This window comes from Limanda limanda, chromosome 9 (genome assembly GCF_963576545.1).
Source record: "Limanda limanda chromosome 9, fLimLim1.1, whole genome shotgun sequence".
In the NCBI taxonomy this organism is placed as follows: Eukaryota; Metazoa; Chordata; class Actinopteri; order Pleuronectiformes; family Pleuronectidae; genus Limanda; species Limanda limanda.
In genome coordinates, this window is record NC_083644.1 from 2,920,552 (window position 1) to 2,948,136 (window position 27,585).

At 40.3% G+C, this 27,585-nt stretch overlaps 2 protein-coding genes and 1 long non-coding RNA gene across 3 annotated transcripts in view; 1 reads left to right on the top strand and 2 right to left on the bottom strand.

The window, feature by feature from the left end:
- LOC133011050 (NAD-dependent protein deacylase sirtuin-5, mitochondrial-like) overlaps positions 1 to 27,585 on the bottom strand; it is a 231,594-nt gene that overhangs the window by 191,819 nt on the left and 12,190 nt on the right. The gene's annotated exons all lie outside the window — the stretch shown is intronic.
- On the bottom strand, positions 576 to 7,909 carry LOC133010449 (leukocyte elastase inhibitor-like). The gene is made up of 7 exons (XM_061078031.1): positions 7,733 to 7,909; positions 7,058 to 7,189; positions 6,840 to 6,957; positions 6,611 to 6,753; positions 6,323 to 6,490; positions 5,360 to 5,772; positions 576 to 741 (listed from the first exon to the last, which is right to left on the bottom strand). Exons 1-7 carry the CDS (start codon positions 7,907 to 7,909, stop codon positions 576 to 578), a joined length of 1,317 nt encoding a protein of 438 aa, XP_060934014.1.
- LOC133011052 (uncharacterized) lies at positions 26,203 to 26,862 on the top strand. The gene is made up of 3 exons (XR_009680714.1): positions 26,203 to 26,306; positions 26,426 to 26,519; positions 26,611 to 26,862. It is a non-coding gene; the product is annotated as an uncharacterized LOC133011052 (long non-coding RNA).

The following is a 27,585-nucleotide window of genomic DNA, read 5'->3' on the forward strand; positions in this document are numbered from 1 at the left end:
CAGTCAGAGGTAGATAGTAGCTCATCTGAGATTTACTCGTTTCTTGATTCTCTGGATACCCCAAGGCTTTCTCCAGATGATCAGTCATCTTTAGAGCAGCCATTGTCGCTTGAGGAAATAGCGAGTGCCATCAGATTGTCTCGAACAGGAAGGGCGCCAGGTCCGGATGGATTCCCCACAGAGTTTTACAAGGAATTTTCTTCAAAACTCGCACCTATCCTTAAATCAGTCTATGACGAATCTTTGGCCAATGGAAGATTGCCGCAAACGCTTACCCAGGCCACAATTTCAGTTTTACTAAAAAAAGATAAGGATCCTGTACAGTGTAGCTCATATAGGCCAATAAGTCTTCTGTGCTGTGACTATAAAATTTTAACTAAAACCCTTGCACAACGATTAGACCCTGTTATTCCTACCATTATTAATGAGGACCAAACAGGCTTCATTCCTGGGCGGCAATCATTTTTTAATGTGAGAAGATTATTTAATGTGTTATTTTCCCCCCATTCAACAGTACAACCTGAAGTTATTCTAAGCCTTGACGCTGAAAAGGCGTTTGATAGAATTGAATGGACCTATCTTTTCGCAGCTCTAGAAAAATTTGGAATGGGGCCCACTTTTTGTAAGTGGATCAAAGTCCTATATTCAACACCCATGGCGGCAGTCAGGACAAATGGCCTGATTTCGGAATATTTTTCACTCCACAGAGGTACAAGACAGGGTTGTTGTCTGTCGCCTTTCCTGTTTGACATTGCAATTGAACCACTGGCGATTGCTATTAGATCAGATGACAGGATAAAAAGTATATCCAGGGGTTAAACAAACCATAAAACTTTGCTTTATGCTGATGATCTGCTTTTGCAAATATCAGATCCAACTGAGAGCATGCCCTACCTTCTCCACTGGTTGCAAAAGTTCAGTAGCATATCAGGGTATAAAGTTAATTTGTCAAAATCTTTATTATTTCCACTGAATAATCTGGCAAAACAGATCACTTATGAAAATTTGCCTTTTAAAATTGAAAATGACAAATTTACCTATCTGGGAATAGAAATAGCAGGTTCAATTAAAGCTATTTTTCAGTATAATTATAGGTCGATTTTAGACCGTACTAAAACTGATTTGGATAGGTGGTCGAATCTTCCACTCTCATTGGCAGGGCGGATAAATGTAGTGAAGATGACTGTAATGCCCAGGTTTCTTTATTTATTCCAAATGATTCCCATTTTTCTCCCAAAATCCTATTTTGCTCGACTGGATCGCTTTATTTCTGTGTTCATATGGAATAAAAAACCTGCACGTATAAAGAAGGCAAGCCTGGAGAGAGTTAAATCTGACGGTGGCTTGGGTTTACCTAATTTTTTATTCTACTATTGGGCAGCTAATATTGTCAAGCTGACATATTGGATCACCATGTTCGCAGATAAGGAGGGTCCAGTCTGGACGGATATGGAGCTGAGTGCAACACTCCCAGTTTCCCCGATTTCGATCCTAACTGCCCCCCTCACACTAAATATCAAAGCGCCTGATTTGAACTCAAATTTGGTGGTCCAAAATTCGATTAAGATCTGGCGTCAGTTCAGAAAACATTTTAATTTGACAAATATATGTAGCTTCTCCCCAATAATGTTTAATTTTCTTTTTGCACCATCTCAAATGGATCAGGCATTTGCAGTTTGGCACAGAAGGGGCTTGGTCTACTTTCAAGATCTCTTTACCGATGATGGCTTTGCATCATTTAAATTTTTATGTGAAGATCATAATTTACCAAAGTCTCATTACTTCAGATTTCTTCAGGTTCGAAGTTTTGCCTCTAAATTTTTCCCAGGGTACCCATCCCCACCCTCTAAAGACTAACTGTATTCAGTTCTTAATGTTAATCCACTCAATAAAGGAGCAATATCAAAAATATATGCTTTAATTCTGGATGGCTGCCCTCATTCGTGGGACAAAATTAAGGCACCATGGGAGGGAGAGGTTGGAGAAGTAATACCAGAAGACACCTGGAAAAATACCATACAGCGTATACACACGTCATCTTTCTGTATCAGACATGGCTTGATTCAATTTAAGGTTGTCCACAGGTTGCATTATTCTAACGATAGACTGTCTAAATTATACCCTAATGTTACACCTAACTGTCCTAGATGTCAATATTCTCCTGTTTCTTTAGGACACATGTTTTGGTCATGTCCATCTTTGTATGGCTTCTGGTCCTCAGTCTTCCAATCACTCTCAGCAATATCTGGCAAAACACTGCAGCCTGACCCTTTGATAGCTATCTTTGGTGTAGTAAGGGAGGAGCTAAAGCTGTCCCGTCTCCATAAAAATGCAATTGCCTTTGCATCATTGCATGCCCGACGTCTGATTCTGCTGAATTGGAAGGGGAAGAATCCTCCTGCCTATGTTCATTGGATTAGAGAGGTGATGTTGGGATTGGCTCTGGAAAAAATTAGATATACAGTACACGGGTCGGAGGTTAAATACGACAGAACCTGGTCACAGTTCATGACACATATCAAGAGCTTGCCTTTTGCCTGAATCCTTGTTCTTATTTAATATGTATTTATCTTTCCCTCTTTCCTTCTCTGATTGCCTTCCTAGTCTTCTCAATGCTAATATTCTGACTGTTGGGACTTTTTTCTTATGTTAAAGGTCCTGGATGTTGGTGTTATGAACATAATGATCAACATAGATTGGTTTGAGTATTTTATATAATATTTATTATTATTATTATTTTTATTTATTTTTTTCCTTTGGCCTGTCTCTTTTTTGTATTTGTCTATATTTGCTTTCTTCTTTTGGTGTTCTGTCTGTCAGTGTGATACGTGAGTGTTTTTGTGGATTTATTTGTGGGGATGCCACCTGGTTGGGGTGGGGGGAGGGGGGCGGGTGCGCAACTTTTGTAAGAAATGCATAACTAATGATGTAAATGTTTTCAATATGGAAAAATGATAAATAAAGTTGTAAAAAAAAAAAAAATTAAAATCTATTAATGGAGAGCTATGATGGAGGCTTTTTTTCTTCGAACATGTTCAATTATTAAACGTAATTTACCTGCATTTTGTCAATATTAGTGCATTAGAAGTGAGGCAATAAACCTCCAGCTAGTGAGTGGCCCAATCCTTCGTATATTTTTCTGTATGTGGCCCTCGGGAAAAAAAGTTTGGAAAACCCTGATTTAGATAGTTAGCAAAGTTGAAGGATATAGAGTTCTTGACAGTTTGAGGTTGTCGAAATTCACACCTATGCATCATTAACGAAAACAACATTTGTGACAGAAAAGCATTTATTATGAAGATAATAGAGTATAAAAACACAAACGACTAAAAGTGTACTTACTATATAAATATGTGTATGTGAGTATGCATGTAGGTTAGGGAAAATAGCTAGTTGCATTCAATGAAAGACTGAATAGCACAACATAACTAATCCAATAAACAGTCTTTGCTTAGCCTAGTATGATTATTAAGCCCAGTTCTGTTTTATACATGAAAAGGGGAAAAAGGTTGATGTGCTGTTTGAAGTCCAGTGATGCGTCTTGCTGGTTTGAGGCTCCTGTGTTTGTGGTTCTGCTGTGCGATGCAGCTCTTGTGCTGAAGTTCTTAGGCAGGCTCTCGCGTTGCTTCCTTTTGGAAGGTTTTCGCAGTCTGCTCCAGGCAGGCCTGCTTGAAGGTTGGTAGATTATGCGGCGAGGAAGATTCCTTCGCTGGGCTGGTGGAAAGCTGCAGCTCTCCTCCATGGAAGTTGAGCAGAAAGGGAGGTGAGCTGGAGAAGCCACACTTCTCCTCCTGGAGAGTTGAGTGGAAGAGAATGAGTCAAAAGAGTGAGACGAGAGAGGGGACTTGGCTAATATTGGTCTGGTGACCTCGTGGGTCATGGGGCCCAGTGTGACTAAAAGTGGTTGAAACTTGTGTCCCCGCTCAGTGTTCACACCTCTGTGTCTCCCTGGGATCTCCCTGGGAGATTGAGTTCTGGTGTCGGGATTGAGTTCCTGACACCAGTGAGAGATAAACGTAAATTCGACCGAGTCCAATGCTGATTCAAGTAGAATTTTGATGCAAAACTAAATGCAACTCAATCTGCGACAAACTAAAATAAGAGTCTTGCTTTGTTCTGGGCCAAATGGAAAAGTGCATCGGATCAAAGTTCTACAGTTACACTCGTCTGTCGAGGTTGCTGAGTTGTTGTCAGTGTGAAGGATTGGAGGGGCCGGGGGGGTTCCCAATATGTCGGGGCATCAGTGAGTGTGTACCTCTGTGCACACTGCACAACATGTGTGTTTGCATGTGAGCCGTCGTGTGCTGGGTTTGCAGAGCTTGTGTCTTTCATGAAAAACAGGTCCGGCCCTCGTCTGATGGTCTTTCTCCGTGTGCATTGTGTACGACACTCAGAGCAGAATGTCCCGGGCTCAGTAACAATCTGGCCCAGATCAGGTCCCTTGGTGAGTTGAAAGCATGATACAAACATTTTAATTTTCAAGTATCAGCATCAGATGTTTTGGTCTTTATCTGCCGCCATTATCTCTGTGAAAAGCAGCAATGAATCCTGGGATAGGTCGGCCTGAGAGGGATCCGCCTGTCTGCTATAAACTGCATGAATACATTCTGAGTACAAAAAATGCTGGTTCACTTCTTCATCATCATTATTCTTTCTTTGGTTTACATGTTACGTAATTATATTACAGCAGGAAATAAACTGCACATTTATACCTTACTTATGAGAACCATTTTAAACATGTTCAATATTGCACAGCTTCTATTGCTGTGAACGAATCTGACCCGGACGATATCCTGCTGCTTCTTCACATGTGAAACACAAACTCCAGAAATTGTCTTTCCAAAATCAACACACAAATCATTGTTGGATCAAAAATATTCTTTATTAATTAATATCTTCATCCATAATTCAGTGCAAAAACAGAAAAAAACAAGCTAATTGGCATAAATCCCAGAAAATAAAGCCCACATTTAAAGGATTAAGCCCTTTCATTTATTAATATCTTCCTCTTTAATTTCTGTGCAAAAACAGAAGAAAAAACCCAGCTAATTAGCATAAACCCCAGAAAATAAAGCCCACCTTTAAAGGATTAAGCCCTTTTCATTAATTAATATCTTCCTCTATAATTTCTGTGCAAAAACAGAAGAAAAAAACAAGCTAATTAGCATAAATCCCAGAAAATAAATCCCACATTTAAAGGATTAAGCCCTCTTCATTAATTAATATCTTCCTCTATAATTTCTGTGCAAAAACAGAAGAAAAAAAACAAGCTAATTAGCATAAATCCCCCCGAAAATAAAGCCCACCTTTAAAGGATTAAGCTTTTATTTGAATATCTTCCTCTCCTGGCTCTGTCTACTGAGGAGACGAGATTCTGCCGAGGAAGAGGATGGTCTTGGTTTTATTGTGCCTGATGAAGAAGAGGAAGGGGTGGTCTGCTGTGAACAACAGATCCTTGCGCTCGCTCGGCCCACAGCAACCTACCATGACATTTGCTGTGACCGCAGCCGCCTCCGTGCCCTCCTCGTTCACCTCCACGAAGGCCTTATGGGCCACCTCAGACAGGAAGATTTTTCCATTGCTCATGCCAGACAGGTCGGCCTCTGACTTGCGGAACACTTTCGTCATGCCCAGGTCAGACAGAAGCTCCTTCAGCTCGTAGTTCTCCTCCAGCTTGAACTTTGGCAGGTGAACGTGGACATCTGCGTTGACTGACATGTTTCTCTTGTCGGTCCATTCCTCCAGCCTCTTCTTAGTCAGCTCCTTCTCAAGCTGGAACAGAGCAAACACATTTGATCACGTCTCTAAAAACTAAGAAGAGGCTCTTTTCTGATTAAAAGACTGAAACATCTGATGTTGCTTAAGTACACAACAGAAGTTATGTCCCTAACATCTGCTGGTGGTCGCTTACATCCGCTAACATCAACTGGTGGAAGCCATTGATAAGTGCAGTACAAGGGATATTCTCCATATTGTTGTATATTCCACCCCCTTAAAAAACACTTTATTGAGCTGCTTTTGCCACGTTTAAGCTAAACTTCCCTGTTTTAGTAAACAACACCGTTTCTGTTAAAGACAAATAACATTGCACAAGCTGGTAGAGTGTAAGATGAATTTTATACACATGTAATAGTTTTACCATTTTGGTCTCTACCAACTCCTGAGGAAAATATCTGGCTTTTTAGTGCATAGATGTTGAACTTCCTTCACCAGCTGGTCTCCATCTTTGTCTGTCTGCTGTTAGGTGCTCGACGGGGAGTGAGCTGCAGGTTTTATCTGAGCTTCTCAACATGAATAAATCTTTTGATTTTACTCTGTGTACCTTCAGCAGAGGGTCGGAACCGTCTGTGGACTCTTCAGGCAACAGGATGAACATGCTGAGCACCTCCTTCTCATACGGCAGCTCCAGGATCTGCAGAGCGTGGTCAGGGATGTAGTTGTAGGGCAGATTCTTCTTCTGGAACATCATCTGGACTGGTTTGCTCTCAGTCTGACACACAGAAACACAAACAACTATTAAAATGTCGATCTAGCTAATAATTCCACTGTGATTAAGTGACTATCTACTCTAGTTTGAGGTGCTAAGGGACATAAATAAGTGTTTTTTTACCTGGCTGACTTTAAAATACATGTCTTTGGTGTCTACTTTATAAAAGCGGTTCATCCAGTCTGCCTTCAAGTAGATGGCATTGACCAGAACCAGTTTCATCTCTGCAGAGACTGTCCCCGGCTTCAGGATATCTTTTATTTTATCTGAAATGTAACAGAAAACCTGACAATTCAGAACAATGTAGAAAGATTTATTCCCTTTTTCATTATATTCATGTGTAAAGTCGTACTTCCTGTCTGCTGCTCGACCCAGGTGTTGATCTCCTTTCTGCTCGCCTCCGTGGCCCCGATGAAATCCACAATCTTCAGGTCGGCCTTGTAGTACTTACGCACGTCTTCGTGGTATGCCTGGAGAGACCAGATATCATGTTATACTTTCAAGGAAGAAAAAAAAAAGATCTATTTAAGTTTAAATTTCTGCTGTGATAAGCGAAAATTTTTAACTCACAGATAGGAACTTTTCGGTTTTGTCCCCATACAGACGATTGGCTGTTTTCAGATTGTATGATGGTGAGTTGATGTCTTCGATTAACTTCTTGAGTTCGGCGTGGACGTCTATAACCCTGGTGTATGACAGGGCCTGTGTGGAAGTTTGGATTGACACAAGACATTTAAATGCTTTCAGATGTGCACCTAAGAGTCCAGGGTCTGTAGGTGAGGAAGCTGATCTCCAGTCAGTTGCTCAGAACATTTTCTGGAAGTTTTCCTGCCAGCCCACTTGTAAAATGTCTGTAAAATGTAGAAATCAGAAGGCGACAAAATCTCATCTCTCACCTGCAAATTCTACATATTCACACGCAGAATCTGTTTATAGATATTTCTTCTGTAGAAACACTGCAGATTAAAATCTGCACATTTTTAACACTGAGATGAGACAAATAAGAAACTGTAAGATTTGTTCTTCTGTTCCGAAAGCAAACTGGTTTAATTAACTGAACTCAACTGTCAGTTCAATGTCCTGCTGTCAGAGAGCAGCACATACTGGACCTTGTGTCAGGGGATTTATCTAGAGTCAGAAGAACAGATGGTTTAGAAACACTGTTCAGTCTGCTCCATCGTAACCAACTAGTCCCACAGCTCTGACTCTCTGAATGACAGGTAACAGAGACATGGTGTGATGTACCTTTTCCATTTGAGCAGCTGTGTCTCCTCTGGCTCCCAGGTAGACCATAGCCAGAGCTGAAGTGATGCTCAGAGGAGACACCAACATATTCCCAGATGGGTACTTTTCACGGCTCAGAGTCCGGAGCAGATCCAAGGAAAGGCAATCGATTGATTCGACGACGCTGATGTTGCCCATGGCTGAGGATGAACAGTTGTCCTGTAATGAAAAAAAACTACTTTTTAGACATATATATTTTTAAATCCGAACAGAAATGCACCTGATTGCCACTTGATTCTATAACAATTTTTTGGGGAACAAAATGTGCCAAGACCCCTGAGACGACCAGATGAGTTGGGATTGAACCAAACTCAATTTTAGTTGTCTGTGTCGCCAAATCATAACAAACATTCTCTCGCAGCGAGAGAAAAATCCCCAAAACGTCAAATCAGATAGAATTATCTACGCAAAATACCTGAGAGATGAAAAGATGTGGAAGCAGAGAATGTGAGCCTGGAGGTTGAGCTGTCAGGAGAGGAACACGTACACCAGTTTATATGTGTGTGTGGGTGGGTGTGACTGGGCAATAAATCACTGACTGCTGGAAACAAAACAACGTTATAGGCCAACTGGCACCAGTGGAAAAAAATGCAACCGACACAATTCTGAGGAATGGTTTGCACAACGTCTTTGTGCGATGGCTAATGAAGCGATGATGAAGTGTATTCATTTATCTTTATCACTTTTATTTAGAATCTCAGACAGAACTTGTATTTATATACCTTGTTGATTTTGTACAACCTGTTTTTATGCTGCCCTTGTGAAGCACTTTGCAACATATGTTATGAAAAGTGCTCTATGAGTACAGATTATTAATATTATTAATATTACTATTCATCGTGCGTCTTTCAAATGTGAACAACGAAGAAGGACATTCTTGTATGGAGCTGGATTCTTGCCGAAACAGAAGTACAGAATGCTTTGATTTGCCACACAAACATGCAAACAACTGTGTGAATCTGTGAGTGACGACCGAGACTGAAATATAAACCTCCAAAGTGTCTCTTCTAGAGTTTTCTCCACAAGGCATCTTTTTTCCTTGTGAGTCACACAGGTGATGGAGGCCCATCTGAGCAGAGACCAAGCTATCAAGGCCTTTATAGCCAAACCATCTGCGGTGATGGGACAGCTGGGTGAGGAAAGAGCTAAAGACTGCGAGGACCTGACAGTCATCAAACAACTCAGGAAGGAGCAGACCAAAGTACGTCCTGTCTTTTATATAAAAAGAAAAACACCTCAAAGCTGTAAGATGTGTTTTTTCAGAACGACGACAAGGTGGAACTATATTCTGACAATAAGTGTTTACAGCGCTTTGCCTTCACTGCCGGTAGTTGAGTCAGGACTGATAAGAACCAATCAGGAAGTGAATGTTGATGACTGGGTCATTGTCTTCAAATGTCTGCGTTTCTGTCGTCCACACTACAACAGTTTTTAAACTAAAATGGGGGCCGGGGCCATTTCCAAACTTCACCATTTAGGTCAGCAAAAACTTGGGTGTAGTTTAAAGTAGTCACAGTGATGCATTGTGTATAATTGTCGTGTGGATGTAGCCTGAGACGTCCACCTTGTGACATTGTTCATTAGTAGTGGTTTAAGTAGTTGCAACAAAAACAGTGATAAAGTCTGTTTCACAAATACCACAAATGACCAGTAAAATAGTTTCTATTCATCTTTTTATTAACCCTTTTTTATTAAAATATTAATGATTGGAACAGAATCATGTCTGTTAAATTTAAAGACTAATCACATGTTTTTCTTTACCCCCAGATTCAGTAACTTCTTTTAAATCACATTTTGACATGTGATGTTATCTCTTTACTCTTACAGATTGCTAATTATTGTTTTTTGTTCTTAAGCAATGTTGCCCCTTTTTTATTGATTTGTCTTATTTGTATTTGTTGTTATGGCTTTTACGTGATGATATCTTCTTATTGCACATTGTGTATCAAATATAATGATTTCATAACTTTGTCATTAATTTAATATACAAAGTCATTGTTTTGAGAAATAGTTTTGAACAAGCAATTATTTATTTAAGAAATTAACTCATTATTTGTTTGTAACAAGTCATTATTTGTAGATACTCCCTCATTATATTTGATTAGTAAATAATTTCTTATCAGTTCCATGGAAATCAAGATGAAGCAACAACTCTGACACACCCACATGTTTTCGTTGGAAAAACGGTTTTCAACCATGAGAAAATCCTCCAATTGTCCTCAGGTGTTCTGTCACAGAAGGGTGTGGAGGTGGAGATGGAGGTGGAGATGGAGGTGTGCTCTCCCTGCCTCCGGCTCTGCATGTGTGCACCAGAACAGAGCCACACCACAAATACAGTTTGAATGATAAACATGTAAACAGTTTTGGATGGTTTGGAGTTGACCTGAAGCTGCTGGCTGTCTCTGTGTCCCACTGTGGGTTTCTCAGGAGGTGCTGAAGGTGATGCGCACCATGGATGACCACATCGTCCAGGGACTGAACACCACCGTGCCCACAGTTTTCTTTCTCAGGCAAAGTTGATGCCTCACAAACATGCAAACAACTGTATGAATGTGTGAGTGACGACCGAGACTGAAATATAAACCTCCAAAGTGTCTCTTCTAGAGTTTTCTCCACAATGCATCTTTTGTCCTCTTGCGTCACACAGGTGATGGAGGCCCATCTGAGCAGAGACCAAGCTATCAAGGCCTGTATAGCCAAAACATCTGCGGTGATGGGACAGCTGGGTGAGGAAAGAGCTAAAGACTGCGAGGACCTGGCAGTCATCAAACAACTCAGGAAGGAGCAGACCAAAGTACGTCCTGTCTTTTATATAAAAAGAAAAACACCTCAAAGCTGTAAGATGTGTTTTTTCAGAACGACAAGGTGGAACTATATTCTGACAATAAGTGTTTACAGCGCTTTGCCTTCACTGCCGGTAGTTGAGTCAGGACTGATAAGAACCAATCAGGAAGTGAATGTTGATGACTGGGTCATTGTCTTCAAATGTCTGCGTTTTTGTCATCTAAACTACAACATTTTTCAAACTAAAATGGGGGCCGGGCCATTTCCAAACTTCACCATTTAGGTGAACAAAAACTTGGGTGTAGTGTAAAGTAGTCGCAGTGATGCATTGTGTATAACTGTCGTGTGGATGTAGCCTGAGACGTCCACCTTGTGACATTGTTCATTAGTAGTGGTTTAAAGTAGTTGCAACAAAAACAGTGATAAAGTCTGTTTTACAAACTGAAGGTTTGGACTTTTAAACAAAGGGATGAAAAGGAGAGTCTAATGGAACACACTATTGAGCATTATGGGAAATGTAAGATCTTGTGTTTTAACGGTTTGTCCCATACTAGAGACTAAAAGTCATAATATTTCAGCCTCAGTTGCTTCGACTTCTATTCTATTTATTTACTTTCACTCTTTGGTGGTTTTGTTTGGTTTTGATTAAGTTCTCCTCTGTATCAGCAACAGAAATCTAAGAAACTGAGAAACATTTATTCAGGAGAATTTAATGAAACTATCTGACCTGCATCTGCTCTTCCAAATACCAGAAATGACCAGTAAAATAGTTTCTATTCATTTTTTGATTAACCCTTTTTTATTAAAATATTAATGATTGGAACAGAATTATGTCTGTTAAATTTAAAGACTAATCACATGTTTTTCTTTACCCCCAGATTCAGTAACTTCTTTTAAATCACATTTTGACATGTGATGTTATCTTTTTATTCTTACAGATTGCTAATTATTATTTTTTGCTCTTGTGCAATGTTGCCCCTTTTTTATTGATTTGTCTTATTTGTATTTGTTTTTATGGCTTTTACGTGATGATATCTTCTTATTGCACATTGTGTATCAAATATAATGATTTCATAACTTTGTCATTAATTTAATATACAAAGTCATTGTTTTGAGAAATAGTTTTGAACAAGCAATTATTTATTTAAGAAATTAACTCATTATCTGTTTGTAACAAGTCATATTTGTAGATACTCCATCATTATATTTGATTACTAAATAATTTCTTATCAGTTCCATGGCAATCAAGATAAGCAACACCTCTGACACACCCACATGTTTTCCTTTGAAAAGCGGTTTTCAACCATGAGAAAATCCTCCAATTGTCCTCAGGTGTTCTGTCACAGAAGGGTGTGGAGGTGGAGATGGAGGTGGAGATGGAGGTGTGCTCTCCCTGCCTCCGGCTCTGCATGTGTGCACCAGAACAGAGCCACACCACAAATACAGTTTGAATGATAAACATGTAAACAGTTTTGGATGGTTTGGAGTTGACCTGAAGCTGCTGGCTGTCTCTGTGTCCCACTGTGGGTTTCTCAGGAGGTGCTGAAGGTGATGCGCACCATGGATGACCACATCGTCCAGGGACTGAACACTACCGTGCCCACAGTTTCCTTCTCAGGCAAAGTTGATGCCACACAAACATGCAAACAACTGTATGAATGTGTGAGTGACGACCGAGACTGAAATATAAACCTCCAAAGTGTCTCTTCTAGAGTTTTCTCCACAAGGCATCTTTTGTCCTTTTGCGTCACACAGGTGATGGAGGCCCATCTGAGCAGAGACCAAGCTATCAAGGCCTTTTATAGCCAAACCATCTGCGGTGATGGGACAGCTGGGTGAGGAAAGAGGAAAAGACTGAGAGGACCTGACAGTCATCAAACAACTCAGGAAGGAGCAGACCAAAGTACGTCCTGTCTTTTATATAAAAAAAAAACAACCCTCCAAGCTGTAGGTTGTGTTTTTTCAGAACGACGACAAGGTGGCACTATATTCTGAAATTAAGTGTTTACAGCGCTTTGCCTTCACTGCCGGTAGTTGAGTCAGGACTGATAAGAACCAATCAGGAAGTGAATGTTGATGACTGGGTCATTGTCTTCAAATGTCTGCGTTTTTGTCATCTAAACTACAACATTTTTCAAACTAAAATGGGGGCCGGGCCATTTCCAAACTTCACCATTTAGGTGAACAAAAACTTGGGTGTAGTGTAAAGTAGTCGCAGTGATGCATTGTGTATAACTGTCGTGTGGATGTAGCCTGAGACGTCCACCTTGTGACATTGTTTATTAGTAGTGGTTTAAAGTAGTTGCAACAAAAACAGTGATAAAGTCTGTTTGACAAACTGAAGGTATGGACTTTTAAACAAAGGGATGAAAAGGAGAGTCTAATGGAACACACTATTGAGCATTATGGGAAATGTAAGATCTTGTGTTTTAACGGTTTGTCCCATACTAGAGACTAAAAGTCATAATATTTCAGCCTCAGTTGCTTCGACTTCTATTCTGTTTATTTCCATTCAGTCTTTGGTGGTTTTGTTTGGTTTCGATTAAGTTCTCCTCTGTATCAGCAACAGAAATCTAAGAAACTGAGAAACATTTATTCAGGAGAATTTAAAGAAACTATCTGACCTGCAACTGCTCTTCCAAATACCACAAATGACCAGTAAAATAGTTTCTATTTATTTTTTGATTAACCCTTTTTAAAATATTAATGATTGGAACAGAATCATGTCTGTTAAATTTGAAGACTAATCACTTGTTTTTCTTTACTCTCAGATTCAGAAACTACTTTTAAATCACATCTCTTTATTCTTACATATTGCTAATTATTATTTTTTGCACTTGTGCAATGTTGTTTCCTTTTTCATTGATTCGTCTTATTTGTATTTGTTGTTATGGCTTTTACGTGATGATATCTTCTTATTACACATTGTACATCAAATATAATGATTTCATAACTTTGTCATTATTTTAATATACAAAGTCATTGTTTTGAGTAATGGTTTTGAACGAGCAATTATTTATTTAAGAGATTAACTCATTATTAGTTTGTAACAAGTCATTATTTGGAGATACTACATCATTATATTTGATAAGTAAATAATTTCTTAACAGTTCCATGTAAATCAAGATGAAGCAACACCTCTGACACACCCACATGTGTTCCTTTGAAAAACGGTTTTCAACCATGACAAAATCCTCCCAGTGTCCTCAGATGTTCTGTCACGGAAGGGTGTGGAGGTGAAGGTTGAGGTGGAGGTGAAAGTGTGCTCTCCCTGCCTCTAGTTCTGCACGTGTGCACCAGAACAGAGCCACACACAAATACTGTTTGAATGATAAACATATATATATTTGTTTTGGATGGTTTGGAGTTGACCTGAAGCTGCTGGCTGTCTCTGTGTCCCACTGTGGGTTTCTCAGGAGGTGCTGAAGGTGATGCGCACCATGGATGACCACATCGTCCACGGACTGAACACCACCGTTCCCACAGTTTTCTTTCTCAGGCAAAGTTGATGCCTCACAAACATGCAAACAACTGTATGAATGTGTGAGTGACGACCGAGACTGAAATATAAACCTCCAAAGTGTCTCTTCTAGAGTTTTCTCCACAAGGCATCTTTTGTCCTCTTGCGTCACACAGGTGATGGAGGCCCATCTGAGCAGAGACCAAGCTATCAAGGCCTGTATAGCCAAAACATCTGAGGTGATGGGACAGCTGAGTGAGGAAAGAGGAAAAGACTGCGAGGACCTGACAGTCATCAAACAACTCAGGAAGGAGCAGACCAAAGTACGTCCTGTCTTTTATATAAAAAAAAAAAAAAACCTCAAAGCTGTAAGATGTGTTTTTTCAGAACGACGACAAGGTGGAACTATATTCTGAAATTAAGTGTTTACAGCGCTTTGCCTTCACTGCCGGTAGTTGAGTCAGGACTGATAAGAACCAATCAGGAAGTGAATGTTGATGACTGGGTCATTGTCTTCAAATGTCTGCGTTTCTGTCGTCCACACATCAACAGTTTTCAAAATAAAACAGGGGCCGGGCCATTTCCAAACTTCACCATTTAGGTGAGCAAAAACTATGGTGTAGTGTAAAGTAGTCGCAGTGATGCATTTTGTATAATTGTCGTGTGGATGTAGCCTGAGACGTCCACCTTGTGACATTGTTTATTAGTAGTGGTTTAAAGTAGTTGCAACAAAAACAGTGATAAAGTCTGTTTGACAAACTGAAGGTATGGACTTTTAAACAAAGGGATGAAAGGGAGAGTCTAATGGAACACACTATTGAGCATTATGGGAAATGTAAGATCTTGTGTTTTAACGGTTTGTCCCATACTAGAAACTAAAAGTCATAATATTTCAGCCTCAGTTGCTTCGACTTCTATTCTGTTTATTTCCATTCAGTCTTTGGTGGTTTTGTTTGGTTTCGATTAAGTTCTCCTCTGTATCAGCAACAGAAATCTAAGAAACTGAGAAACATTTATTCAGGAGAATTTAAAGAAACTATCTGACCTGCAACTGCTCTTCCAAATACCACAAATGACCAGTAAAATAGTTTCTATTTATTTTTTGATTAACCCTTTTTAAAATATTAATGATTGGAACAGAATCATGTCTGTTAAATTTGAAGACTAATCACTTGTTTTTCTTTACTCTCAGATTCAGAAACTACTTTTAAATCACATCTCTTTATTCTTACATATTGCTAATTATTATTTTTTGCACTTGTGCAATGTTGTATCCTTTTTCATTGATTCGTCTTATTTGTATTTGTTGTTATGGCTTTTACGTGATGATATCTTCTTATTACACATTGTACATCAAATATAATGATTTCATAACTTTGTCATTATTTTAATATACAAAGTCATTGTTTTGAGTAATGGTTTTGAACGAGCAATTATTTATTTAAGAGATTAACTCATTATTAGTTTGTAACAAGTCATTATTTGGAGATACTACATCATTATATTTGATAAGTAAATAATTTCTTAACAGTTCCATGTAAATCAAGATGAAGCAACACCTCTGAAACACCCACATGTGTTCCTTTGAAAAACGGTTTTCAACCATGACAAAATCCTCCCAGTGTCCTCAGATGTTCTGTCACGGAAGGGTGTGGAGGTGAAGGTTGAGGTGGAGGTGAAAGTGTGCTCTCCCTGCCTCTAGTTCTGCACGTGTGCACCAGAACAGAGCCACACACAAATACTGTTTGAATGATAAACATATATATATTTGTTTTGGATGGTTTGGAGTTGACCTGAAGCTGCTGGCTGTCTCTGTGTCCCAATGTGGGTTTCTCAGGAGGTGCTGAAGGTGATGCGCACCATGGATGACCACATCGTCCACGGACTGAACACCACCGTTCCCACAGTTTCCTTCTCAGGCAAAGTTGATGCCACACAAACATGCAAACAACTGTATGAATGTGTGAGTGACGACCGAGACTGAAATATAAACCTCCAAAGTGTCTCTTCTAGAGTTTTCTCCACAAGGCATCTTTTGTCCTCTTGCGTCACACAGGTGATGGAGGCCCATCTGAGCAGAGACCAAGCTATCAAGGCCTTTTATAGCCAAACCATCTGAGGTGATGGGACAGCTGGGTGAGGAAAGAGGAAAAGACTGCGAGGACCTGACAGTGTGGTAGAATTCTGGAGATACAAGAGGCTGGAAACAACAAAGTTATCTACGTGTATTTAATAAGGGGCTTTCTGCAGAAAGGATCAACACAGGGAAACCGCAAGGGTCTCAGAGTGAAGATGCAGAACAGTCAGATACACAGATCTTATATACCAGGGGATAGGGCTGTCTCTCTGAGCCAATCCAGACAGGTTCCCATAGGTGGGGGAAGGACAGGAAACTAAACATAACAGCTGATTCACATGTGTTTCCTAAGGTGATTATAAGAGATACACTCCTTCCTTTGATGGGTAATTAAGTCGCAAAAGGTCTCACTGTATTGACGTCATAAACAGTTCCCACCAGAAAACAGCTCAAGTCATCAAACATCTGTTGTATGTAAATACAAGTCATAAAAGTCTCTTGAGAAGCTTCAAACACTTACTGTCCAAATACAAAATACTTTTTTAACCTTGCTTAGTTAATTTTCTACTACATTTCCCTCCTTTTTGTCATTTATTGACAACTTAAGAGAATGAAAAAATCGAATACATCAATTCACCAGGATTTCAAAATACATCATCATCATCATTGAAGTGTAAAACAAACTGCTTTTGTCGTGGACGGTATGCGTCCTTAAATGGGAGGGAGGACTAATAAAAGCAGATTAAACAGACATCACAACATCATTACATTCTTCATCACTATCAAAAGGGTTCTGGGGAGGAAACCAGTCAGGGAGGGGAAACACATCTTATATTATCGTGACTGTAGATCCAATTGGTGTGTCATCTGGCAGAACAAACCATAGGGACACAGCTGGCATGCCCCATAAAGCCCATGGAGGCTACAGTAACTAAACTGTAAGTATAAAGGTGCAGTGTGGGGGAGACATACGTGCTTAAAGAAGTGTGGCATGTTGATACGAGCAAACACTCTCTGTAGCTTCAAAGGGAAACAAATCATCCTATCGCACAGGATGCTTGAAACCCAACAAATCAGACTGGCCCGGGAGATTGGCTTGAATGTTCCAAAAATGAAATTCGTATCAAGAGTTATCAGTCAGCGGGGGATTGATGTCATCAATATTGAGAGAACAGTTCCTCTACTGCCATTCCGACCCAGCTGACTGAAGTGATGCCACTAAGGTCGGCGTTTCATCGTCGTCTTCTCAGCTGTGTGTGTATTATGTGATTCTCCGAGGCAACTATTACCAACAGCTGTGCTGGTCAGCACTGCCCCCTCTTCAACGATCCTTTGTTTTAATTATTCAGTGTGGGTGCAGAAGGTGGATGTTCTGGTTCTGGGACTCTTAGCGACGTTCACTGCCGTGTGGGTTGTTAACAGGATCTGGTACGGTCCTGTCCAGCGTCTGTGTCACCCACTTTTCCGCCTTAGGTCCTTCACTATCACCCAGTTGCCGGGCTTCAGGCCATGAAGTGGTCCACTTGCCAGTTTAGGGAGTGCGTCTTTAACCTGTTTGTGGATGGCAGATAAGGCAGAAGAGAGATTTGAATAATAACATCGCATTTCATCTTCAAAGAGAATTGTTGAGGGCAATTGTCTTTTAACAGGTCCAATGCCCCAATATTTTCTTAATTATTTTAGTGCCGCACTAACAAATGGAGTCCCATTTCACTGCTGATTTTACTTGGGATTCCCCATCTGGGAATAACTTCAGTGATCAACGCTTTAGCTACGGCAGCTCTGTCTTTCAGAAAACATATAAACTATAACCAACCAATATTTTTTCCCCTCACTCGGTGTTAGCTCAATTAAATCCATCTTCGATCCTTTTAAAACATGATCCTTCCCATGCATTTACTTTGCAAAATGAGGAAACAGATATTTTGGCAAACAAGGTTTCTCATCAGGGCCCACCCACACCCCATGTGTGTGTGTGCAACCACTTCTCTTCCAAAGTCCACGCTCTTCAGCTGTTGCTCTAAGTTGAAGTTCTTGTAGGTCAGCCGTGGGGGTGGTGGGGTCGACCTGTAAGAGAATGTGTGAAGAAGATAGAGCCGGCGAGCAAATGCTTTTGCTGCTACATCCTCCCTGGCATTTCCTTGTGATACTTGGTCATTATTAGAGGTGTGAGCATCACATTTACATACTGCATCCTGTTTGGGGAGGAGGACAGCATCAAGGATCTGAGACACTAGAGCATGATGTGCAATTGGTTTGCCTGATGGTGTAAGGAATTCTCTGTGTTTCCAAATCGTGCCAAAATCATGTACTTTACAAATGCATATCTACTGTCAGTGTAGATGTTAACCCTTTTCCCCTTAGCCAATCTGCATGCTTCAATGAGAGCAGTGAGCTCTGCTGCCTGTGCCGACAGGGAAGCAGGGAGAGGTCGTGCAATCAATGTATCATGTGCTGCTACCACAGTGAAACCAACTTGATTTGCTCCTGTGTCTGAATTGCGGGACGCTGATCCATCCACAAACAGTGTAAATCTTGATTCTGCAACGTTGTTTCCTGTAAGTGTGGTCTGGGGGAACAAACTTAGGTTATTGTTACTACACAATTATGTTGTTCACCATCTCCTTCTGTTGGAAGAAGAGTAGCTGGGTTAAGAACATTACATCTTTTCACAGTGATGTTAGGCATTTCCAACAGAATAGCATGTTATCGATAGCATCATACACATAGCATTTGGGATCAAGTTTTGCTAAGAAAAATGCTACACGTCTCTGTTTACCCCCCTTGATCTGAGTAGCACTGATGTCATCTACTCCCCCTTTCTTGTCATCTGGTTGTGTGAAAGGTCGGTCATGGTCGTGTAGTCATAAAGTCGAGGTCATCTGTAGCGTCAGTTTCAAGTCAATGAAAGCTTTCTCCGCGTCATCAGTCCATGTCACTTTGCTATATGCTTTTAAGCCCGTGTGCGATTGCGCTGAGGGGCTCCTCGAGGACAGCATAGTTAAAATACATTCATAGGAATGACATCACTTATTTCTTTGTAACAGTTTTAGGAATCTTTGAATTACTGTTACACTATTAGGGGAGAGGGAATTTCCCTCTGCTGTGATCACATGCCCTAAAATTTTAACTTGTACATTTACAAACCTATACTTTTACAAACTTATACTTTTACGAACCTTTGCTTTAACAAACTTATACTTTAACAAACTGCAGTTTTTCAGGCTTGCCTTATGTCCTTCTGCATTTAGATGTTTTAGTAGAGCTACAGAATAATTTTCACAATATTCTTCAGTTGGAGCACAAATCACTAATCCTTATATTGTCAACATATCGTAAATGTGCACTTCCTGGTGTTATCTTTAATGATCTTAAGCTTTTTAGTGCCTGGTTGTAAATGGTCAGTGATTCACAATAGCCTTGACGAGGCATGTGAATGTATAACTTTCTCTGTTGAACTCAAATGTAAACCAGTATTATATGTCTTTATCAATTTAAAAACTGAAGAATGCATTTGCCCGATCAACAACAGAGAATCATTTATAATCTTTCAGAACTTGCTAAAGGATTGTTTTAAGAATTTGGAACCGACGAAGCGCATTGTTGTACTGCGGCGTTGACAACATACAAATTTTGGATGAATCGCAAATCATCAGTTTGTGTTTTATCAAAAATACTTTCCACCGGAAAAAATCAGAGTGTGCACTAGTAAATCCTTGCAAGGAACAATTACACCTGCTCTCAATAGAGAGTTGAAAACTGGTGTAATACCATCGATGGCTTTCTGTAACAGTAGATATTGTCAGATCATGGTGTAATAACCACAGGTTCCATGTGTTAATTAAACCCACATCATGATTACCTCTGAGCCCTTAAAATGTTGTTTGTATAAACTAAATATGCATGTGCATATTGGGCTTCTGTATTTGTGTCTGGTACCATTTAAACAACCTTGAAAGTGTAAATAACAGATGTAAATCATTTTCTAAACACTTTAAAAAATTGATTTTTCTTAACCACGGGATCTGATATCTTTTCCCAAATGTCAGCATTGACACATTTTTGTATCCACGGTCGCAAGTCTTGCCATTCATCATTTTTGTTTTTGACTGCAAGTCATGTGAGTGTGAACCAGGAACATCAAAAAAGGAAAGCATCCTCTGAACATCTTTGAAGGAACTGAGAGGGTGACTACAGTAACAGCACATCTATGTTCTTTCCAGAACATGCAACTTAGTGTTGAATTTTCTTCTAAAAAACAAAAAAAAATCATTTACTTCTATGATAAGTGTTTTTAGTGTTTGTGTGGTGCATTCACCCTCTTGATGTGTGAGGTGTTCCTCATGGTCTCGTTCTCTGCTCAAAGATGCTGGTTCCTCCCTCTCCTCCATCCCCGCCTCGGTTCATTCAGCCTTGTAATTCATCAATCAATTTTTGTTTTGCCCAATGTCCCTTCTCTCCACAGAGAAAACAAATGTCCCAATCATCGTTTCCACATGCGTCCCCCCTCCTTCCTTGAAATCCTCTTCTTCTGCATCGCGATGTACCTATGAACATCTTCAGTGAGGCTTTATGCAGATCAGTCTCTCTTTCTTCTTCTTATTCGCATGAACTGTATGTGCTTTTATTAAGCTCTTCCTGAGTCCCACTTGATGCCTGTACGTTTTAACAGGCTGGCAACTTCAGGTCACTTCAAGAATTCGCGATTCGGGCTGGATCCTGTCCCAGTCCATATAGCCCACTTGTCTGGTGCGAGGTGAAGAGAGGAGTTATGGGTCTGGAACGTCATTAGCTGGAAAAGGTTGTTGTGGAACCTGGGCTCCTGCCTGTGGAACATCCGCTTCTGGTGGAGCTTGGTGTTGTTCTGGTTGTCGTCTTGTCGGCGGGGAAGAGTCGAGGTCGGGAACCTGCATTTTGAGACACTGAGACATTTGTGAGGTGTTAACTGTCCCTGCCAGTGTATGTTTTCTGTCCCTATGATGCAATTCTTCTAACCACATTCAACATACATTCCTATCTGCCTGAAATTTTAAATTTACTTTTCTGGCCTAACTTACTATTTCGTTCTCCTCTAGATTTAGTCTCAGCTGTTTCAGCTGTCTTAAAAAACTCTCTCTCTCTCTGGAAACCCACAGTCTCTCATTCCTCATTCACACTTGAAACAAACTTAGTGCTTTGTCACCATAGTTCTTTCACATGAAGTTCACATAAGGATTACTCAGTTCAGTTCCATAATCCAAATCTTATATTTTTCATTTACCTATGTAAAGAATTTTTTTTAAATTTTATTTTAAGTAGTTACCTTAAGTCTTCAATCAATCTCCAAAACGCTATCGTAAGGAGCAAATAGGAAACTTGTTAATATAAACATCATCTAAATAATGTAATACCTCCAATATTATATAACCAACAGTAATTTTCTCTTGTAATAACTTGGTTGCTGTTAGTTTCTCAATTCATCTCTTTTTTTTTTTTTCTTTTTTTTTATATCTTTTTTTTAAAAATACACCTTCAAATATTCTGCCTCACCAACACAAATCATAGTGCCTTAAAGAAGTTCTCTACATGCGCGCGTCTTCGAGACTTGTTTCACACAATGCAAATACAACTCAGTATTATGTCCTCTCTGTGGTTGTGTTATTTAACAAACTCGTTTTTAAGGTACCTCGTCAGTCTACCTTCCAGGTTTCTTCTAAACCTTGGTTAAAAATTTACAGGGCTTTCACCTGTCTGGAGGATCCCGATTCCCTCTTAGACCAACTTCTCTGTAACACTATGTTCTGCTTGGTATATATTACACTTGAAATCTCAGATTCTCACCAGATAGATCGCAGCGCTGAGACAATCCGGCTCGGGTCTAGGTCCCTGCATCTCACCCGTGGGGAGGTTAAGTTTGGAAACTTTTTTCCAAGATGATCAGTCAACCGTAGACACCGAGTCCAGATGCGTCCAGACGTGCGATCCCACTTCTGACACCAAATTGTGGTAGAATTCTGGAGATACAAGAGGCTGGAAACAACAAAGTTATCTACGTGTATTTAATAAGGGGCTTTCTGCAGAAAGGATCAACACAGGGAAACCGCAAGGGTCTCAGAGTGAAGATGCAGAACAGTCAGATACACAGATCTTATATACCAGGGGATAGGGCTGTCTCTCTGAGCCAATCCAGACAGGTTCCCATAGGTGGGGGAAGGACAGGAAACTAAACATAACAGCTGATTCACATGTGTTTCCTAAGGTGATTATAAGAGATACACTCCTTCCTTTGATGGGTAATTAAGTCGCAAAAGGTCTCACTGTATTGACGTCATAAACAGTTCCCACCAGAAAACAGCTCAAGTCATCAAACATCTGTTGTATGTAAATACAAGTCATAAAAGTCTCTTGAGAAGCTTCAAACACTTACTGTCCAAATACAAAATACTTTTTTAACCTTGCTTAGTTAATTTTCTACTACAACAGTCATCAAACAACTCAGGAAGGAGCAGACCAAAGTACGTCCTGTCTTTTATATAAAAAAAAAAGACCCTCAAAGCTGTAAGTTGTGTTTTTTCAGAACGACGACAAGGTGGCACTATATTCTGAAATTAAGTGTTTACAGCGCTTTGCCTTCACTGCCGGTAGTTGAGTCAGGACTGATAAGAACCAATCAGGAAGTGAATGTTGATGACTGGGTCATTGTCTTCAAATGTCTGCGTTTCTGTCGTCCACACATCAACAGTTTTCAAAATAAAACAGGGGCCGGGCCATTTCCAAACTTCACCATTTAGGTGAGCAAAAACTATGGTGTAGTGTAAAGTAGTCACAGTGATGCATTGTGTATAACTGTCGTGTGGATGTAGCCTGAGACGTCCACCTTGTGACATTGTTTATTAGTAGTGGTTTAAAGTAGTTGCAACAAAAACAGTGATAAAGTCTGTTTGACAAACTGAAGGTATGGACTTTTAAACAAAGGGATGAAAGGGAGAGTCTAATGGAACACACTATTGAGCATTATGGGAAATCTGCTCTTCCAAATACCACAAATGACCAGTAAAATAGTTTCTATTCATTTTTTGATTAACCCTTTTTTATTAAAATATTAATGATTGGAACAGAATTATGTCTGTTAAATTTAAAGACTAATCACATGTTTTTCTTTACCCCCAGATTCAGTAACTTCTTTTAAATCACATTTTGACATGTGATGTTATCTTTTTATTCTTACAGATTGCTAATTATTATTTTTTGCACTTGTGCAATGTTGCCCCTTTTTTATTGATTCTTCTTATTTGTATTTGTTGTTATGGCTTTTACGTGATGATATCTTCTTATTACACATTGTACATCAAATATAATGATTTCATAACTTTGTCATTATTTTAATATACAAAGTCATTGTATTGATTTAAGGTTTTGAATTAGCAATTATTTATTTAAGAGATTAACTCATTATTAGTTTGTAACAAGTCATTATTTGGAGATACTACATCATTATATCTTATCGGTAGATCATTTTTTATCAGTTCCATGGAAATCAAGATAAGCATCACCTCTGACACACCCACATGTGTTCCTTGGAAAAACGGTGTTCAACCATGAGAAGATCCTCCCATTGTCCTCAGATGTTCTGTCACAGAAGGGTGTGGAGGTGGAGGTGGAGGTGGAGGTGTGCTCTCCCTGCCTCTGGCTCTGCATGTGTGCACAAGAACAAAGCCACAACACAAATACAGTTTGAATGATAAACATGTAAATATTCCACGTTTTTACTTTGATGTACTTGTCGTAGGGCTTTCATCGGATCAACTTAAAATTTAGACGAGTTTCATCACAACAATATGGAGATCTAAAGTTATCAAAAAAAATCAACTTTTTGTCAGAGCGTGTGACCGTGGCGTTGCGTCAAAGTGTATTAAAGGCCATCAAAACACGGGCGTCTGTATCTCGGACATATTTGGTCCGATCAAGACCAAACTGGACACATAAGACAAGAGTCACGACCTGAAGACATCGACGCAGAAATCGTGACTTAGAAGCACAGCGCCCCCTGGTGGCAGCAGGAAATGTCTTGTTTTTGGTAAGTCTTACACTTGTAAGTATTCCTCCTCATCCACTTTGCGCAACCATGTCAAACTGTGTCAAATGGGTCTCAAGACATTGATAATGAAGATATAAGATTACTGTGACTTTTTGTCATACGCCATATTAATGGGGGGGCATCAAAGTTCATCAACTCGCCATGACACACGAAATTGCTATAACTTCGGTGTTCAAGGTTCAATCTCCCTCAAACTACATGTGTGTAGCAACAGCCCCCCCCTGAAGACATTCAGGTGGTTTTAAGGAATGGGCGTGGCAAAATAACTGACTAGCGCCCCCTAAAGGCCAGCCCCGGCACTACGATTGGCCTACTTCTACAAAAATCGACAGGGACATGTGTCTTTTCATGACAAAGAAATAAGTCTCTTGGATACATATGCTAGAGTAAACAGGAAGGCGGCCCACTGCATGAAAAGAAGCGTTTGTGTCAATCTGTGTCGCAGAGAAGTGTTGGCACATCCTTCGGTTAACGACTTTCACACGTATCTGCAGGCAGCAAAGGAAACGCTCAGGGTTCCTGCAGTTGTCAAGCCTGTGAGCTGTTGAGATTTGACCCCCCTGCTCCAACGCCTAGAGGACGCTTTCACATGCAAATGACAATGCTCTGAGCTTCACAAATGCAAATCAGTTTCCCTGAGAGCAGATAACACCAATGTGTAAGAGGCACCAACAAACTATCTGGCTGAGTAAACCAGGCTTAAAATAAATATTAAACCTGAAATTTTAAATTGTTCTTAAGTAAGTAAGTGTGCTATAATGAATTATATTGTATACCACGAACAAAGGTCAATGCAGTCAAAAGAAATGAAACAATGCACTTTATTTCAAATTTTTATTGTCATCCAAAACAATCCTAAATCTCAACAACTGTACAGAGTGGCATGATTACAGTCACTTTTTCAATTGTGCTGGTTAAATGCACAGAGGAAGTGTTAACCACACCTCTACCAGCAAATAAATGATGCTGGGTATGATCATCTGTGTCCTGTAAGCTCCAAACTTCTACTGGCTTTCCATAAAAATATCTGTCCTCCCAAAATACTGGCATCAAATTCACATGTCAATGGCAAACTAAGCTGTTCCATGAATATTAAATGGTACCTTTTCACCACTACTTTCAAAATTGCTATGAAACATTCATTGATTTAATGATTTATTTTGTCAGTGTAATATTTAATCCCCCATGGACTGCACAGTGACAAAACACAGCAGCCGGCTGTTTGGATACAACATACATATCCACTCAGTTTGATTATTATTTTAAATATAAAGGAGACACAATATAGAGCTTAAATTCCTTCATAATTTGAACTTCAATTGTCTAATTGTTGTTATTAAACTTTCTCAGTATTCCATTAAAACAGTCAACACTTTTATCCAAAGCGACTTACAATAAGTGCATTCAACTATAAGGTTACGAACACAGAACAGCGTGAATCATGTGTGTAAATGTACTAAACACCACAAAAAATAAACCTGGCCTCGGTCAAATACTCATCCCATATGAAGTAACCGCTGCTCACGTCACCCGCTCGCGTCATCAGCTGATGGACTCGTCCAATCACAGCCTCGTAAACACAGTGCAGCAGCGTCGAGTGTCCCGCAGACAGGAAGCGGGTCGTGTTTAGCTTGTCCCGTACGAGTGACTCTGTTTTCGGGGTAAATAACTTGCTGAAGTCGACACGACGCTGTTCCCTGGAGGAGAAGATGAGTGCGTGGGAAGCAGAGCCGCGGGCCCGGTGTGGACGAGTCGAGCCGGAGAAGACGGGCGCACAGTCCCTGAGTTACGGTGAGAGCTAAGCTAGAGACGCCATGCTAACTACTAAGCTAACCCTACATCTGAAAGCATGTCCGCCACTCTTTGGGATAGCGAGAAAGTTGCTAAAATACGAATACAGCATCGAGTGCTGGAGCAGATCTAGTGCATGTGTAAATATGTATGAATTACTTAGATGTAACAGTTTGTTCTCGTTAAGTTTTTTCATCAACGTGACTTTTTTCTGTATGTTTTCACAGCCTCAGCCCCCCCCCCCCCCACACACACACACACACGCACACACACACACAAACAAAGAGGCGTTAGGCTGAGACGCTGAAAGTCCGGATTTAAAGTGCAGAAAATGAAGCCATTGAATGTAAGTAACTGTTTATGAATTGTTTTGGTGTTTTTTTGCTGTGGATCTTCCAACGGTGATGCAGCGCGGCTATTTCCGTTTATTAATAATAAAGTCATGTTACATGTGTTGTTTTCCAGCTGCCTGTCCATGACGTACAAAGACACACTATGAGCCAGTATGATCCGACCAGACCTTACATCAGCATTGAGGAGTTGTCGGAGAAGAAAGAGGGTAAGGTTATATTCATTAAATAATTTTCCAGTTACATGTAAAGGTGTATGTTGTAATTGAACTGTGCTAATTTTACTGAATGTGTTTACAGCTGATTGAAGCGGGACAGATGACATGGATCCATCCTTCCACAGCCAGGAGCGCACCGACCTGTGTCCCACACTTCATATAAGACTGGAAGCTACACTGATCTCACAGCTACACACCACAGACGTCTACACACTGGAGAAGAGTCCCACAAAGAAGTCATGACCCAGAGGCTGCAGAGAAACATTTCAAGCCTCATCTGAGTTTTTGTACAATATTTTTGCTGTATGTAAATAAAGCTTTCACTCCACATATACCTTGTTCACATTTGTTCCCTGTACAATATGTTCACCTATAACATCAAGCATCACATGAATGTTTAGTTTTAATTAACTGCAGTGCTTTTGGTAAAGGCTTACTTATAAATAATAATAAATATTAATATATACATTTTTATTATAAATATTGTGTGGGAGGGGCTTACCCCACGTGCGGAATGCTGTGACCCCACGTGTGCACTGCAATGACCCATAAGGTGACCAATAGCAACACTTCTACCAACCAATCACGAGTGACATTAGTTTCAAGGGTCTGTGGTTTCCTCCAATGGTGAGTAGAGAGAGGTTCTAGCCAGCGGCTGGACTCCGATTCATATGCTAATTAGATCACACGTCGCGATCGGTCCGCGAGGCTCAGCGAGCCCCCCCGCGGCTCTCTCCTTTGTTCTCCAAATCCCCCTTAAGGTCCGCAAACGCCGATAGACCCACCTTGTCTTCACTGGCGAACGCCGAGGTAACATCATGGAAACAGTTGGTTACAGCAGGGGATTAGGCCTGTCCGTAGAGGTTCACTGTGACAATAATACTGCTTTTCGTCTAGTGTGAAGTCGCGACTCTGTGCTCTGAGAACACGGCTGTCGTATCCTGGTGAATACTGCTGAGGCTGATAGACAGCGGACACCGTGTGCCTGTTGCGGAGCTCAAGGGTCCGTGTGCCGCCACAACATAGAGAAAACCTCGGGAGAGCAGCGAGGCCAGCG

Coding starts and splice junctions, on each gene's coding strand:
- LOC133010449 (XM_061078031.1), bottom strand. CDS start 7,909: ATGGGCAACATCAGCGTCGTCGAATCAATCGATTGCCTTTCCTTGGAT. Junction 5,773..6,322: donor GTTCCGACCCTCTGCTGAAG/GTACACAGAGTA, acceptor GCTCTGTTCCAG/CTTGAGAAGGAGCTGACTAA. Junction 742..5,359: donor GGCAGAATCTCGTCTCCTCA/GTAGACAGAGCC, acceptor AATGTCAAACAG/GAAAGGCGACAGACAACAAC.